Below are 17,340 nucleotides of genomic sequence, written 5' to 3' on the forward strand. Positions count from 1 at the left end.
AAAAAATATAAACAGCTTATAAAATTCCCGATGTGTTATAGAAAAAATAAAAATAGAACACTTACGTTAACTGTTTACCACACTCCGTGCATCTGAAACAGTTTTTGTGCCAAACTGCTTTTTCAGCTTTGATTTGTTCCATTTGAAAGACTTGCTTCGCGCAAGCCTTGCAATTTGTCATGTCGATTTGGGTGCCCTGAAACAATAAATGACGGTTCAGATAGATAAACCTTTAGGTACAAAATATCAACAATGATATTGTCTATTTCGGCGTTTTCTACATGCATGCCATCACATACAATAACAATTGTCCAATAATTATTGATACACATACATCAACTTAGAAAAAATGTTACAATATAATTGTAATTTTGAGAATAATAAACATAAAATTGAAAACTTACAGAATTAAAGTACATACAGTAAAACCTCCGTTAACCGAAATAATTGGGGGGGAGGCCGTTTCGGATAACAAGAATTTCGGTTAAAAATACCATTGTTTTTTATAATATTCTTGATCAAAGTATTGGTATTAAAAAATACTATGAGATGATTTCGTAATGTTTTCTAATAAGTAAATCCAAAATAAAGTAATAAAATTAAGGAAAATGAACAAGTTTAACATGCTTTTTTAAAGAAATCTGCTATTTTTTTTGCGTTTTCGTTTGACAACGATGTTTCTCTCTCCCTCCATCGTTAATTTGCAGAACGTCATGAGTTTGCCTCATTCGATTGTTCGACGAAACGTAAAATCTGAAAAGGACAAAACTTTATGTAATGACAACAAAAATTAAGAATCTAGTCGTGTCCCTAACTAATTAGGACTACTGTATAAAATTCTTTCCTCTAAAGCATTGAAAATCTCGACAACGGTCTTGTGCTGCCTGTTGCCTCTTGGGTCGTCATCTTCGTCATCTGATATGCTCAGGTTGTCTTGATAAAGAACCATATCAATGATGTCCTGGTCGATGAATTCACGTTCTGAGTCATCAGCTGCTAACCAGTCACGTATCTCTTCTTAGTTAATTTCGTCATGTCCCGGCAAATTTTTAGTGAAAGGTTTCATTTCTTCTGTCGCTTTCTTACCATTTTCTTCTTCAGGATCGTCAATCAAAATCTTATCAAAAAGTTTGTTCCAGCATTTTTCCAAAGTTGAAGATTTGATCTTGGTCCACGACTCAGCTCACCAATAAAAATGTTTTATTGTTAAAGATTTGAGAATTTCGGGAACACTTTTGGATTAATTCGTCTCCTGTAATAACAGATGTCTTAAGAATGCTTCTCTATAATGTCTCTTGAATGTCTCTATGACTCCCTGGTCTAACGGCTGGATTAAGCTTGTGACATTCGGTGGCAAAAATCTGACAATTGTCACCATTTTGTAGATTTTGAGTGTGAGGGCGCATTGTCAACAAGCAACAATGCTTTGATGAGAAGGTTTTTTGATTTTAAAAAGGATTTTACACTTGAGACGAATTCATTTTCAAACCATTCTAAAAATAAAGTGGTCGACATCCATGAACTTTTTTGGCTTCTATACTTTAAAATGCCTTTTCAGAAATATCTTTTAGGGCTCTTGGTTTTTGTGATTTCCCAACGCACATAGACATCAATTTTTGAGTGAAATTAACGGAATTGTTTACGTTTTGCGACAAACATTTACTTTTTATTGACGAAATTATTGAAACTGTCAGCCGTTTCGGTTAAAAAGGTTTCGGTTAAGGGAGGTTTTACTGTACGTATGATTAGTTTATAATAGAAAAGTTCGTTTGTAAAGGTTTAATCTTCCGTAGCTAACAGTCGGATTAAACAGCCGGTCTATGAGACCGTTGATAATAATTTTTATCGGCTATATTTTAATAACTCGCTCCCCGGCACGCTCATCATTCCTTGTACCTTCATGGTTAAAACACATCTCTTCAGTATCGCATAAAAAGCGACAAAGCATTTACGCGTTTTAAATTATCAGTGGTTTTGGTCTGAGAGACCTGTGTTAGCTTTTATGTTACTTGCATTGGAGTATAAAAAAATAATGGAGATAATTGAGATTTTGTTCATGGCATATGAAAAGAAATATTGTTTTGTGTTATACAGTGGTCTAATTTCTCTATATTGGCTTCAGAAAATGGCTTTTGGGAGTCACGAGAAAGAACAAGATAGACTTCGCAAACTCTTTGAGGAGGTTGAGACCAGCGCAGAGGAATCGAAGATAGTGAAGCCTCTCTTTAAAATCGAAACTATCTATCGTGACTTATACTTATCGCGTATTTTTTTCATGGAAGCCGTCTGTTGTAAACCGGTTCTACTGCAGCCTAGCCTTCTATACCTGCTTGTAGAGGTCTAGTGAATGGGTACCATATGGTTTTGGACTCACTTTGTAGTCTCTGTTTGTCTGCTTGCGATCTATAATCTTGCAGTAGTGCAGTTCACTGGCGCATGTCCAGTAAGAAGCTGTTATGACTCTGAGCTGATGCATTCATTACCACTATATATTTTACCATGTTTTAACTGGGTATATTTTCTCAGTAGGAGTTATGTCGCCTCCGGAGAAGTTTTGAATACTGCACTTATACTTTGTACATATTTTGTTCATTATATACATCAATATATTAAGTATTTTAATCGTAACGTGTTTTTTGCTTTTATTTCACCAATTTCACCGAAAATCATCAATTATAAAAAGTTTTGGAAAATGAAACAGGTGGCATACAAATCCACGAGGGTTGATCAACACTATTCGTTACGCAGACCTTACAATATTAATTACTGACAACTTAAAATATTTGGATAGATGGATGGACAAAATATCAGGCATCAATAATAATTTTAGCTGACTGATGTACTGAAGATAGCATCTGGCAATTATCAAAACGTCCTTACACGCTATAATACATTATTATTTAATTACGTCAAACTGTATTGTTTTTTAATGACAGAATCAAAGTACTAACCAATCAAACGTAAATATTTTATTAATATTCCAGAAAGCACAAAATCAATTTACTTATTACCAGAAAACATCATTTTAAGACGTGGAAAAAAAGAAACATGTAATATCGAATACTGGTTTAACCGGTTTCATGAGTTTTAATTGGAATCCTAAGGAGTAAGCACGCTAATTAATATCCTATATTACGTCCTGGGGCTTCAATTGTGGCATATAAGCGTTATGGTATACCTCCGATGAAACTGACTATTAATTACATCTTGTACCAGCTATTTACAATCTTCCCGAACAGCACGTTGCAATTTCTGAATTTCTTTAGGACGTTTTCATGCCTTTTTCATGCCTCTCATTTCGCCCAAGTATTATTGAAGGGAAGCTTATATACTGGCCTTGTATTACTTTTTTCTCTATAGTAAAATGTTGAGGCGAGCGTCACGCAACTAGCGCCACAAGATGACGTCGTCACGGGTGGCGTCATAAAATAGCGGTTCTTCACATCGATTCACTACTCTCGATCAATTCGTTTCTAATCATCATATATTTCTTCTAAGCAGATTTAAATTAAAAACTGCGTGAAAATAACTAACAAAATACAGATATTAAATGAGAATTAAAAAATTAAAAGAATATTTGTCAATAAGATTCGATTCGCAACGATTGTCAAAATTTACAAGTCATAGATGTCATCCGATTAATAACAATATTGAATCATCTTTTTAAATTTTTAACACACTTCTCGTTTCAAAATAATTTCACATAAATACAATTAGAATTGAATTTACTATAAAATGATATTATTTATATTTTATTATAATTTAATATTTCGTTTGAATTTGACAGGTCTGTCAGAACGTCAGAAATAAACAACGTATGCTTTGTTAATAAGTCAACAGGTAGCGTTAGGAGCAAACATAATAATTCATTGAATTATTATATTGAGTAATATAATAGGTAGACTTAGATCATTATAAAGACATCACTGTGGGACCAGATGGTATATTTCCCAGGCTACTCCAAGAGGAATTGGAAATAATTAGGGGTCTTTACTTTATTTCTAAAGCAGGAAAAACAGGTTACACCTTAGCATAATCATACAGACCGATAAGTCGATAAGTTGAATGAATACATCAATAAAAACCCACTGCACCAGCGACAATGAGCGTATCAAGTAGGAAAATCAGGTGAAGCCGACTTACACAATCTGGTGTCGGAACTCCAAAGGAGTTTACATCAGAAAGAAGAAGCCGCTCCTGCTGCATCAAAGGTGCATTTCATAATACTTCCATCGAGTCAATACAGAGTACATGAATGCACAAGAAAATCAACAACACAATATGCAAGTGGATTATTCAAGTGCTTCAGAGCAAAATAATATCCACAGATACATATGAAGGTGCCATAAACCTGATGGCAATTAAGAGGTCTCAAGGGAATGTATTGTCACCAACATTATGGAATAGAGGCGTTGGCGATCTGATACTTGGCTTTAACAGCCAAGGAATTTGGGTCCAAGATTTCGCATACATATAATAGTGACTAGGGAAAATTTACCAGTACTGTTAAAGATCAGATGTGATATGTCCTTCATTACATAGAGAATTAGTGTCTTAAAGAGAAACTCTCTGTGAAACCTTCTAAAAGTAAACTAGTAGCCTTTTCTAATAAGAGGAAGCTTAGTGGACTGACTGAGCTGAAATTATTGGGGAGGAACTAGAAAGAACTAATGAGGTCAAGTATCGACGTGTAGCCCCAGATTCCAAACACAATTGGAGCACTCATATTAACAGCATAACCAACAAGGCTACGCTACTAACACTACAGACAAGTTGTAGGTAAAATCTGAGGATTGAAACCATAAGTAATCTGTTGGTGATACACACCAGTGATACAAAGCACATTTACATATGATTTAGTACTTCAGGACCAGACGGTGCACAGTCCGAATTTCTTAAACTTCTTGATGATGAATCTTTAAGAATACGATGTAAAATCTTCAATAATATCTATGACACAGGCAATATTACAAAAGATTGGCTAGTTTCAGAATTTATTACGTTACCAAAAAAACAGGGAGCGAAAAAGTGCGGAGAATATAGACTAATAAGTCTAATGTGCCATACACTAAAACTTTTTCTTAAAATTATACATCGCAGAATATAGAAGCTATGCGAAGAGAGAATACAAGACACACAGCTTGGATTTAGGAATGGCGTAGGTACGAGAGATGCACTGTTTAGTCTACAGGTATCATTCCAAAGATATGACTTGCGATATCTATACCGGCTTTGTGGACTACCATAAAGGATTTCACACAATTCAACACCGAAAAATGATGGATGTTATAATAAAAGCCCAAATAGATAATAAGAACCGGCGTATAATACAAAATTTATACTGGAACTAATCAGCCACAATAAGAACAAATCTTGGAGATGAACCGACGGAAGCGATCCAGATTCTGCGAGGCGTTAGGCAAGGATGTATACTTTCGCCTATATTATTCAACCTATATTCAGACGAAACATTTAATGAAGCCTTGGAAAATTGCGAACATGGAATCCTTTTAAATGGAGAACGCCTAAACAACATCCGCTACGCAGATGACAGCGTTATTTTTGCAGACAATTTAAACAGTTTACAGCAACTAATAAACAAAGTAAAAGAAGTCAGTGAAAGCTTTGGATTACAAGTGAACATATCAAAAAATTAATTAGTTAATAAATTTATGGTAATCAGCAAAAATAAAATTAGAGACGTCTAACTGCTTATCAAGAATACACCAGTGGACCGAGTAAAACAGTTTACCTATCTTGGAGCAATAGTAAACGAACAATGGGATCACTCACAAGAAGTAAAATGTAGAATAGAGAAGGCTAGGAGTGCTAAATAGTCTAGGAAGGCCTAAATAATAAAAGTAAGGCTCTTACGATGTTATATCTTCTCGATATTATACTACGAAGTTGAATCCTGGACACTCACTGAAGCGATGGAGAAAAAACTTGAAGCCTTCGAGTGGCTATACAGAAGAATTAAAAGTATATCATGAACGGACAAGATAACCAACGAGACTGTACTACGATGAATGGGAAAAGAAAGAGAAGTGATGTATACGACTAAAAAGAGAAAGTTAGAATATCTCGGACACATAATGAGAAACGGCACTAAATACAGATTACTGAAAATAATCCTTCAAGACAAAGTATTCGGAAAGCGAGGGATTGGGAGAAGAAGAATATCATGGTTAAAAAACCTGAGGAAATGGTTCTCCACAACAACAACTAACCTATTTAAAGCATCAGTTAATAAAATAATTATAGCCAGAGTGATCGCCAATATTCGAAACGAATATGCACCAAAAGAAGAAGACTTTGGTGAAAAAAGACGGCTTTGCAATTTTGTGCGATCTCTCTTACCACCCCACAAAGACAATCGCTTCTAAATATAACAGGAGCATTGAATAGTACAGGAACAGCATCTTTAGATGACCTTCTGAAAGACGCAAATGGAAAAATCATTATAGAAATTAAAGAGAAATTAAAAAAATGGAAGACATACATAACAGATCTGTTTGAGGATAATCGACAAGAACCGGAAGAAATCGACAGCGAAACGGGGCCAGAGATCATAATAGAGGAAATCGGACAAGCAATACGAAACGCAAAAAACGGAAAAACTGGAGGTCCAGACGAAATACCTGCGGAACAACTGAAATGTCTAGACGATGAAACTCTACCTGTACTTCTGGACCTATTTAATGAAGTATATAAAACTGGAAAAACCCACAGGAATGGTTGGTGTCCACCTTTGTAGCAATACCAAAAACAGTATATACCAAAGATTGTTCAGACTATAGGAAAATATCACTAATAAGCCATACCTTCAAAATATTTCTAAAGGCGATTCATGGAAGATTATATAGAAAACTAGAAGAGGATATGGATGATACTCAGTTTGGGTTCCGCAAGGGACTGGGAACGAGAGAGGCATTGTTTGCTTTTAATGTCCTCTCTCAAAGATGCTTAGATATGAACCTAGATATTTATTCCTGTTTCATCGACTTCGAGAAGACATTCGACAGGGTCCGACATGAAAAACTAATAGAAGTACTGAGAAACAAAGATATAGACAGACGAGACTTACGAATCATTATCAATCTGTATTGGAATCAAAAGGTCAATATAAAGATAGAAGAACAAAAGTCCGAAAATATAGATATAAAGAGAGGAGTAAGACAGGGCTGTGTTCTGTCACCATTACTGTTTAACGTGTACAGTGAAGCCATATTCCAGGAAGCGATAGCGGATCTGGGTGATGGAATCTCTGTAAACGGAAGAATAGTAAATAACATAAGATTCGCTGATGACACCGTTATAATGGCAGACACCATGGAATCGCTACAAGAATTGGTAAATAGAATTAACGATTATTGCATTAGATACGGACTAAAAATAAATAAGAGAAAAACTAAATTTATGATTGTCTCAAAAACGCAACATGGAAATGAAAGATTAATGATAGAGCAAACCCAAATAGAAAAAGTAGAGACATACAAATATCTGGGAACCTGGGTTGATGACAAAAATGACCAAAGCAGAGAAATCAAAATCGAATTGAAACTGCAAGGCAAGCATTTGTGAAAATGAAGACAATGCTTACCAACAGAGACCTTCAGTTGCATCTCAGATTGAGGGATCTAAGATGATATATATTTTCTATCTTACTATACGGAATGGAAGCTTGGACATTGAAGAAACAACACATAAGAAAAATAGAAGCGTTCGAAATGTGGTGTTACAGAAGAATATTAAAAATTCAGTGGGTTCAAAGGATTACCAATGCTGAGGTACTACGACGTCTAAATAAGGAGTTAGAAATTATGAACAGCATAAAAAGAAGAAAACTAGAGTATTTGGGTCACATAGTCAACCAGTGGAGAAAAATATGAGCTGCTGAGAATTATTACACAAGGAAGGATCCAAGGAAGAAGAAGCATAGGAAGAAGACGCATCTCCTGGCTGAGGAACCTTAGAGAATGGTTTAACTGTAGTACACTACAACTTTTCAGAGCAGCAGCAAACAAAGTGACCATAGCCGTTATGATATCCAACCTCCGATAGGAGATGAAACTTTAAGAAGAAGAAAGAAGCATCTTTAGAGGCTGAGATTTAAAGAAACACTACTTGGAGGCCAAATTACGTATTGAATAGTCACACAAATACTACTTGGACTATAGTTAAGGAATCCATCTTTCAGATGAACTCAGATACGATGACACTAGAACTAATCTTCACTGAGAAGATTAATACAAGTATACCATCTACAGAACAAAAAGTCCCAAACATTAATGGGAACCAATATGGTTCACTGATGGATCTAAAACTGCCCATGTAACCATAACAAATCTTACAGCCTAGGTCAATATACCACTGTATTCTAGGCTGAAGATTTTGCTTTGGTGACCTGTAAGAACCCATTCATCGAATAAAAACTGGCAAGGAACTGTAAAGATATCCACAACCACCTCGCAGAAGTCAATCATCATCATCAGCCGTTTTGAGTCCACTGCTGAACATAGTGGGACATCAGTGACTCCCAGTTCGGGTTTAGGCAAGGTTTAGGAACACGAGAAGCAATAGTAGCAACACAGGTGCTGGTCCAAAATTGTTACGATCAGAAGAAGGATGTGTTCCTATGCTTTTTAGATTACCAAAAAGCGTTTGATCGTGTCCAACACCACAAGTTAATGCAGATCCCCAAGAAAGTTGATATAGACCAAAAAGACATAAGATGCATTGAAAACTTGTACTGGCGTCAAACGGCACAGTTAACAATAGACAATTCTATATCCAAACCCATACATATAAGAAGGGGCGTTCGACAGGGATGTGTGCTTTCCCCTCTTTTATTTAACATTTATTCGGAAGCCATATTTCAAGAGTCTTTAGAGGAGGCTGGGAGGAAAGATGGGAATCAAAGTGAATGGAGTACTGATCAACAACATACGATATGCTGATGGTGGTGTCTTAATTTATGACAACATAGTCGATCTTCAACAACTTGTCACTATAATCGGAGAATACAGTAAGCGAATGGGATTAGAGATTAATACCAAAAAAACCAAATTTATGATCATCTCCAGAAACTTGGATGCACTTGAAAACTCCACCATAACACTGAATACTAAGTCCATTGAAAGAGTGAGTAAATTTAAATACCTGGGATCGTGGCTTTTTGAAGACTAGGCATCGGACAGGGAAGTAAAATGTCGCATTGAGCAAGCTCGACAAGCTTTCGTAAAATTCAAGAAGGTACTGACTTGTTCAGAGTTCGATCTTCAACTCAGACTAAGGTTTACTAAGTGCTACGTGTGGTCAGTGCTGCTATATGGCGTAGAGGGCTGGACACTCAAAACGAGGGATATAAACAGATTAGAAGCTTTCGAAATGTGGCTCTATCGCCGTATCCTAAAAATACCATGGACAGCGAAAATCACAAATATAGATTTCCTTAAAAGAATAAACCAAGTACGCCAACTTTTCGAAACCATCAAGAAAAGGAAAACGGCGTATCTAGGTCACATCATGCGAAATGAAAAATACCAGTTCCTCCAACTTATAATCGAGGGTAAAATTGAAGGCAAGAGAGGAATGGGACGCAAGAAAATGTTCTGGCTCCGAAACATAAGGCAATGGACAGCGGACAATGGATTAACGACATACAATCTCTGATACATATTGCAAGAAATAGAGAATTAATGGAAAATGTGATCGCTAACATCCATTAATGGATTTGCATCTGAAGAAGAAGAAGAAGCTGCACATAGGCCTCTCTTAAATGATTCCAATGCATCCGAACTTGAGCACCCTGAATCCAGTTGTGCTGGATGCGCTTAATGAATGAATGATCTTAAAAAGTATCGATAAATAGGAAGAAAAAATTTCAGGGGATAAATCAATAAATGAAAAAAATAAAAATATATCTACCGGGAATCAGCGAATTGATGTGGCCAGAGTCAGTGATATGTAAAAAGGACGGTAGTGTATACATTACTCTGGTAACAGCACAGAAGACCATGCATCACAAAAATGGTGTAGATATATTACTAACATCAGAACTGGGTAAATATGTGATCAACTTCGTACCAGTCTGGGATAGAATAATATTACTCCAAATAAATACTCAACCATTCAAAACCAATATACTTTAAATATATGCCCCGACTATAGATAGGAAATATGGGATGAAGTCGAAAGGCTCTATGATCAAATCGTAGACATCTTACAGAAGCTTAATAAATATGAAATTTTATATATTATAAGCGACTTCAATGCAAATATTGGGAAAGGTTTACGAGGTCAAACTGTAGGTCCTTATGGTCTTGTCCCTACGGACAACCTAACGATCGAGGACAGATATTGTATGAATTTTGTAAAGATAACGACACGATCATTAAATAAACTGGTATAAACTACCCAAGCGACGACTATATACTTGGAAAGCCCCATTTTATGATGGCATCAGCTCTGGGTCTTCAAGAAACTAAATAGATTATATACTTGTAACCATACATTCAACAACGGAGAATACAGAAATAAAACAGCTGGAAATAGACGAAGGTAAACAAATCAAAAGGAACAGACAAGTATAAGTATTTAGGTTCCATAATATCAAACAAAGGAACAACGGAGGAAGATATAAAAAATAGACTAGGACAAACAAGAGACTGCATACGAAAATTGAACCCGGTACTATGGGATAAGAACATCAGCATGAAAACAAAGAAAAAAATATATAATACCATGACAAGAAGTATCCTCACTTATGGGTGTGAAAATTGGACAATAAATAAGAAAACCAAAAACAAAATAAGAGCAACAGAGATGGAATTCCTAAGGAGAAGCTGCAGAGTAACAAGAAGAGATAGAATAAATAATATGGAGATTAAGAGGAGAATGGGAATGAACTCCGACATAATAGACTACATCGAACAGAAGAGGTTAACCTGGTACGGACATGTCAGAAGAGCAGACCAAAATCGGTGGATAAATAGAATAACAGAGTGGAGCCCGATAGGAAGAAGAAAGAGAGGCAGACCCCGAAGATCTTTCAGAGATGAAGTGGACGAAGTAATGAGTAGAAGAAACCTACAGGAAGGGGACTGGCTAAACAGGAAAAATTGGAGAAACGGTTGAGTGAAGGAATACAGTGAAAACTGTGGAAATCCTTGTATATATATATATATATATATATATATATATATATATATATATATATATATATATATATAACCATACATTCAAACCAATATACTTCAAATCTATGTACCGACTGCAAATGGGAAATATGACGATGAAGTCGAAAAGCTCTATGATCAAATTCTAGACATCTTACAGAAGCTTAACACATATGAAATTTTATATAATATAGTCGACTTCAATGCAAAAATTGGGAAAGGACTACGAGGTCAAACTGTAGGTCCTTATGGTCTTGTTCCTATGGACAAACTAACGATCAAGGGCAGATATTGTATGAATTTTGTAAAGATACCGACATGGTCATTGCAAACACCTGGTATAAACTACCCAAGCGACGACTATATACTTGGAAACCTCCATTTGATGATGGCATCAGACCTGGGTCGCCAAGAAACCAAATAGATTATATACTTGTAAGTGAGCGCTTCCGAAATGCCGTCAAAAAAGTCACATTTCCAGGAGCAGATATTGGATCGGATCACCAACCCCTTGTGGTAGATATTAAACTAATAAAACGAATCCAACGGCAAAAACCAAAAACCAATATAATTAATGTAGAAAGCATAAACGATAACATTAAAAAAGAATTTAACAATAGAATAAAGAACATCGGAGAACAACTAGAAGATCTAGAAGAACTATGGAATGAATTTAATTAACAAGTTAACGAAATCTCCACAAGCAATGATTCTAGAGGTAACTTAATCATGAAAATCAATGGATGACAAACGACATTTGTAATTGATGAAACAACGTCGACTTATAAAATCGAATGAAACAGAATATAGACATCTACAGAGAATTAAAAGGGAGATAAAATTAGCCAACGAAAAATGGATGAGAGAAATATGCGGGGAAATTGAGGATGTGGTATCTAGGCACGACTTTTTTAATATGCACAAAAAAGTAAAAGAAATAAGCAACATATTTAAAAAACGACTTCCCGTTGTACTAGTTGACAATAACAATAAAATTAGTGTAAATGAGAACGAAATAAGAAGAGATGGCAACTGTATATATCAGAGTTGTTTGAAGATGACAGAAATAATATTACCGAATCCTGTCAAAATTGTACTGACTGCCCAGAAATTATGAAATCAGAGGTAGAACACGCTTTAAATAATGCTAAAATTAGGAAAGCTTGTAGTCCAAGTGATACACCAACTAAGTTGATGAAGATAACATAAAAATACTAGTAAAACTTTACCGAGTGATTCCACAAACTATCTCAAGTCCATCTTTGTTACAATACCTAAAAAACGCTACAAAATACTCAGAATATCGATTAATTAGCCTAATCAGCCACACTCTTAAGATTTTCCAAAGAATACTCCAAAACAGAATTAGACTCAAATACGAAGATCTCGAAGATACCCAATTGGGTTTTAGAAATGCTGTAAAAACTAGAGAGGCACTTTCTGCGCTAAATATCCTATTAAAAAAATGCCGTAATCAAAGAAAAGTTGTATTCGTGTCATTAAAAATCTGTACTGGAATCAAACTGCTATAGTAAAAATTAGAGACAATTACACCGACGAAATCTTCATACGAGGAGTTATTCTGCTTGATCATATTCACGAAGCGGGAGAGAAAATGGGCATTAAATAAACTCAAACAAAAAAAAAACAAATTTTTAGTCTTTAATCGTAACTCACATCCAAATGCAGAGCTTCAATTAAATACTAAAACTATTTTTATGAAAATGAAGACATTTCTTTGCAATGATCATCTCAGTTTAGAACTAAGACAAAGAATGGTTAAATGCTATATTTGGTCTGTACTTTTGTAAGGAGCAGAAGTTTGAACCCTCAAAGTATCAAGTATAAACATAAATGAAGAATTGGAAATGTGGATTCATAGACGGATGCTGAAGATACCTTGGACAACACGAAAAACTAATAGCCCAGTCTGGTTATACAAAAATCATCGATTTCACGGCAAAATGTTTAGCAGATATCTGAAGCTATAAGACATAGGTGGGGGTTACTAGATGACGAATAGATAAAAAGATACTCCTATTTTTACCTTGCGTTTTTTTTTAAACAATAATTTATGGTCAGAATTTGATTTTTTATCTATAAGTTTTTTCCCTTATAATTTAAATAAACAATATTTATACCATATTTTTATATCAAGAATATCTTTATTTTCCCATTTTTTAAATTAAAATTGATAAATAATTTACGGAGATATTTGCAAAAAAACAGTTTTTTGCACTAATTTATAAATTTAATTAATTTTTTTATTAACAAAATAAAATGTTATTAATACATTTCAACATTGAGGAATTACCGTCCTTTAAATTTGTGCGAAATTTCCCCACGATCGGTCAAATAGTTTAAAAGTTATTCAATTTGTTTATCCCTGAGACTAATTATTTAAACCATTGAACTTGCCCTATGAATGATGCTAGACAGATTTAACAAATTTCATAGGATTCTTTAAGACCTATACTATCTCAGAAGTTAAATGAATATTGACTTTTCATCGAAATTATTTACAAAATAAACGTTTGAAAAAGGGGTATGTTTTTTCCTTATAAACAATTGTAATAACTTCTATATTTTTCAAGCTACAGACTTGTACGTACAACCATTAGATAGCTGGTAAAAAACTCACATTTAACAAAGAAAAACAAACCTTCTATGAACAATAGGAACGAAGTTAGCGACAATTTTTTTGTTAATTATATCTCCATTGTTTATAAACATTAAGAAGTAAAATTTGCACAAATTTTGAATGAAAATCTAAACTTTATATTGAATTTTATAGCTATAAAATTCATCCAATTTTTCGAAACTTAAAACCTTTCGAAACGAAGTTACTTTCGAAAGAGCGACATAGGAAAGTGGAGGGGAAACTGTTTTAGCTCCTCGCTGCAAAATTTAATACTATAGTTACGGATTTATCATTCAAAAGCTTCAACAGTTCTGTAGGAATTTCATCAGGTCCATTTGCTTTTCCATTTTTAGCGTTTCTTATTGCGTATTCTACTTCTTCTTTCAATATGTCTGGCCCAGTTGCATTGATTATCTGAGTTAAGTTGTTTCTATCGTCTTCAAATAATTCATTCAGGTATTCTGTCCATCTTTTTATTTTATTCTCTAGATCTACAATAAGATTTCCATCTTTGTCTTTAAGTTTACCTATTTGGCATTTCTTTATGCTTCCTGTTATCTCTTTTACTTTTTTGTGCATATTGAACGCATCGTACTTTTTCTCATAGGTTTCCATTTCTTCACATTGTTCTTTAATCCACTCCTCTTTGGCTTCTTTTATTTTTTTTTATGTGTTTATTTATTTCTTTCTGGGTAATTCTTCATCTTTCTTCTTTGTTCCATCAAGTCTAGTATATCTTGTGTCATCCACCCCTTATTCTTTGTTGTTGTTTTTGTAAGATGTTTCTTTCCTGCTGTTTGTATAGCTGTATTTATGTACTTTAATTTTTGGTTAACGTTGTTTGTATCGTTGATTTGTTGCTGCACTGAACGGAGGTTTTCATTTATTTCTTCTCCTGTTTCTTGTCGTATATTTTTGTTTCTAAGTTTATTTAAATCTAGTGGCTTTCTGTGTGGTCTTCTAATCTTTTTTGGTCTCGCCTCTATCACAGTAACTACCGGGTTATGATCTGAGCCTATATCAGCTCCTGAGTACGTCTTAGTACATTTAACAGCATTATGATACCTCCTTGCTATCATAATGTAGTCTATTTGATTTCTCACTATTTTTTCTTTGGTATGTTTGAACCAAATTTTAACTTTTAAACCAATGTATGTAAAGAAAATAAAAAAAGTAAAGTTCAATAAACATTGCAAAATTTAATAAGGCAAGTGATGAAAAAATCGACTTATTTTATCAAAGCAGTAAGGCAGATTAGATTAATATTGTATATCATATTTGTAAGAAAAATAGAATAAAAATCAATATTAGGTATTATAAACATACAAACAATTATAATTAATATAAGGAATATAATAACATAATGTGTAAAAAATTACCTGAAATTTAACTTATAAAATATATAAGTATTATTACATCATTGATATAAAATGAAAAAATATATGTTGATTTTCCGGGATTTTCCGAGATTTATGGGGGGTGAAAATGATGTCATCATTATTAATACTGCGACAGACTATTCGAGCAAATTAAAAAAAAAGTAAGTATTTAGGGTGAATTTCAAATGGACTCAATTTTTCCGAGTTTTCCCATATTTTCCGGCCAGTGAAAACTATGTAGTTATTCATATTTCGACGAGCTACCCCAGAATAAAAAAAGAGGCTTGCAGCTGCAAAGGAAGCCGAGATAATGTAAATTTTTCCTACGTGTTGCAATTTGAAATTTCCATGCCGAAAAAAAAAACGGAGCTGAAACAGATATCCTCTCCACTTTACTATGTCGATCTTTCGAAAGTACCGTCGTTTCGAAAAATAAGATAAATTTTATAGTTATAAGTTTCAATATAAAGTTTAGATTTTCATTCAAAATTTGTGCAAATTTTACTCCTTAATGTTTATAAACAATGGAGATATGATTTTTTTAAAAATAGTCACTAACTTCGTTCCTATTGGTCGTAGAAGGTTTTTTATTTTTTAATGTGAGCTTTTTTACCAGCTATCCAATGGTTGTACGTACAAGTCTGTAGCTTGAAAAATATAGAAGTTATTACAATTGTTTATAAGTAAAAAAACATACCCCTTTTTCAAACGTTTATTTTGTAAATAATTTCGATGAAAACTTAATACGCATTTAACTTCTGAGATAGTCTAAGTCTTAAAGAATCCTATGAAATTTGCTGAATGTGTCTAGCATCATGCATAGGGCAAGCTCATTGGTTTAAATAATTAGCCTTAGGGATAAACAAATTAAATAACTTATAAAATATTTGACTGATCGAGGGGAAATTTCGCACAAATCTAAAAGATGGTAATTCCTTGATGTTTAAATGTAAAAATACCATTTTATTTTGTTAATAAAAAAATTAATAATATTTATAGATTAGTGCAAAAAAACTGCTTTTTTGCAAATATCTCTGTAAATTATTTATCAATTTTAATTAAAAAAACGGGAAAATAAAGATATTCTTGACATAAAAAAATGACATAAATATTGTTTATTTAAAATATAAGGGAAAACATGTATAGACAAAAAATCAAATTGTGACCATAAATTATTGCTTAAAAAAAACGCAAGGTAAAACTAGGAGTATCTTTTCATCTATTCGTCATCTAGTATCCCCTACCTATGTCTTAAAAGCTTCAGATATCTGCGAAACATTTTTCCACCTTCTTTTTTAATCAGACTGGGCTATAATGAGGAAGTACTAACGAGAGTCAACAAAGACATAGAATTGCTAAAAATACCGGAAAATGCCTTATCTGGGACATATAGTGAGGGGAAACCGATATAGAATCTTACAACTGATCCTTAAAGGCAAAATAGAAGGCCGTAAAGGTGTAGGAAGAAAACAGGTTTCTTGGCTAAAAAACATTCGTGAATTGACTGAGATGTCAAATGCAGGACAATTATTCCATGTGGCATAAGGTGGAGAAGCCTAAGGCACGTAATGAAGAAGAAATAAATAAATCAAGGACTATTTAAAGCGTTCTATTGTAGTATAAACACATTGAAAGATAAAAATGTATTCAAAAATACATAAAACTATATCAGAGAATAATAAGATATGCAGCAGAAACAGTAACACTTACAAAAAGCGAAGAGCGGTTTACAATTCTGGAAAAAGTTATAAGATAATGGGAAAGAAAAATAGTAAAATTTATTAAATTATTAAGAACCAGATGGTACAGATAGAATTAAGAATAGAAAACTGGAAGAAAATCATAGCGGATATAAAAAAAAGTTTGGTCTCAAGAGAAAACATACCAATCGTTGTGAAAATACAACAAAGAATTAGTCCACTTTGTTAAATTATTTGTTACAGAACAGTTTAATTTCTAAAAATTGTAATAGCTTATAAATAAATGAAAAATGGATATCTTATTAACCGGTTAAAGTTACAAATAAGATGTATCGATCTTTTGCCCAACAATGTGCAGTATAATATACACTATAAATTATAGGGTAAAAGGTAAAACTTATCTCTTAAGAAATATTAAAAAGTATAATACAATTCTTACT

At 33.6% G+C, this 17,340-nt stretch overlaps 1 protein-coding gene across 14 annotated transcripts in view; it reads right to left on the reverse strand.

Annotated features, from left to right (window-relative positions):
- LOC140436668 (uncharacterized) overlaps nucleotides 1-17,340 on the reverse strand; it is a 411,170-nt gene that overhangs the window by 90,953 nt on the left and 302,877 nt on the right. For all 14 annotated transcript variants that reach the window (XM_072525693.1, XM_072525691.1, XM_072525692.1 and 11 more), the window contains one exon: nucleotides 66-196. In XM_072525693.1, coding sequence (XP_072381794.1) covers nucleotides 66-196 — 131 coding nt within the window. The remainder of the gene's footprint in view (nucleotides 1-65; nucleotides 197-17,340) is intronic.

The sequence above is a fragment of the Diabrotica undecimpunctata genome, chromosome 3 (genome assembly GCF_040954645.1).
Source record: "Diabrotica undecimpunctata isolate CICGRU chromosome 3, icDiaUnde3, whole genome shotgun sequence".
Lineage (NCBI taxonomy): Eukaryota > Metazoa > Arthropoda > Insecta > Coleoptera > Chrysomelidae > Diabrotica > Diabrotica undecimpunctata.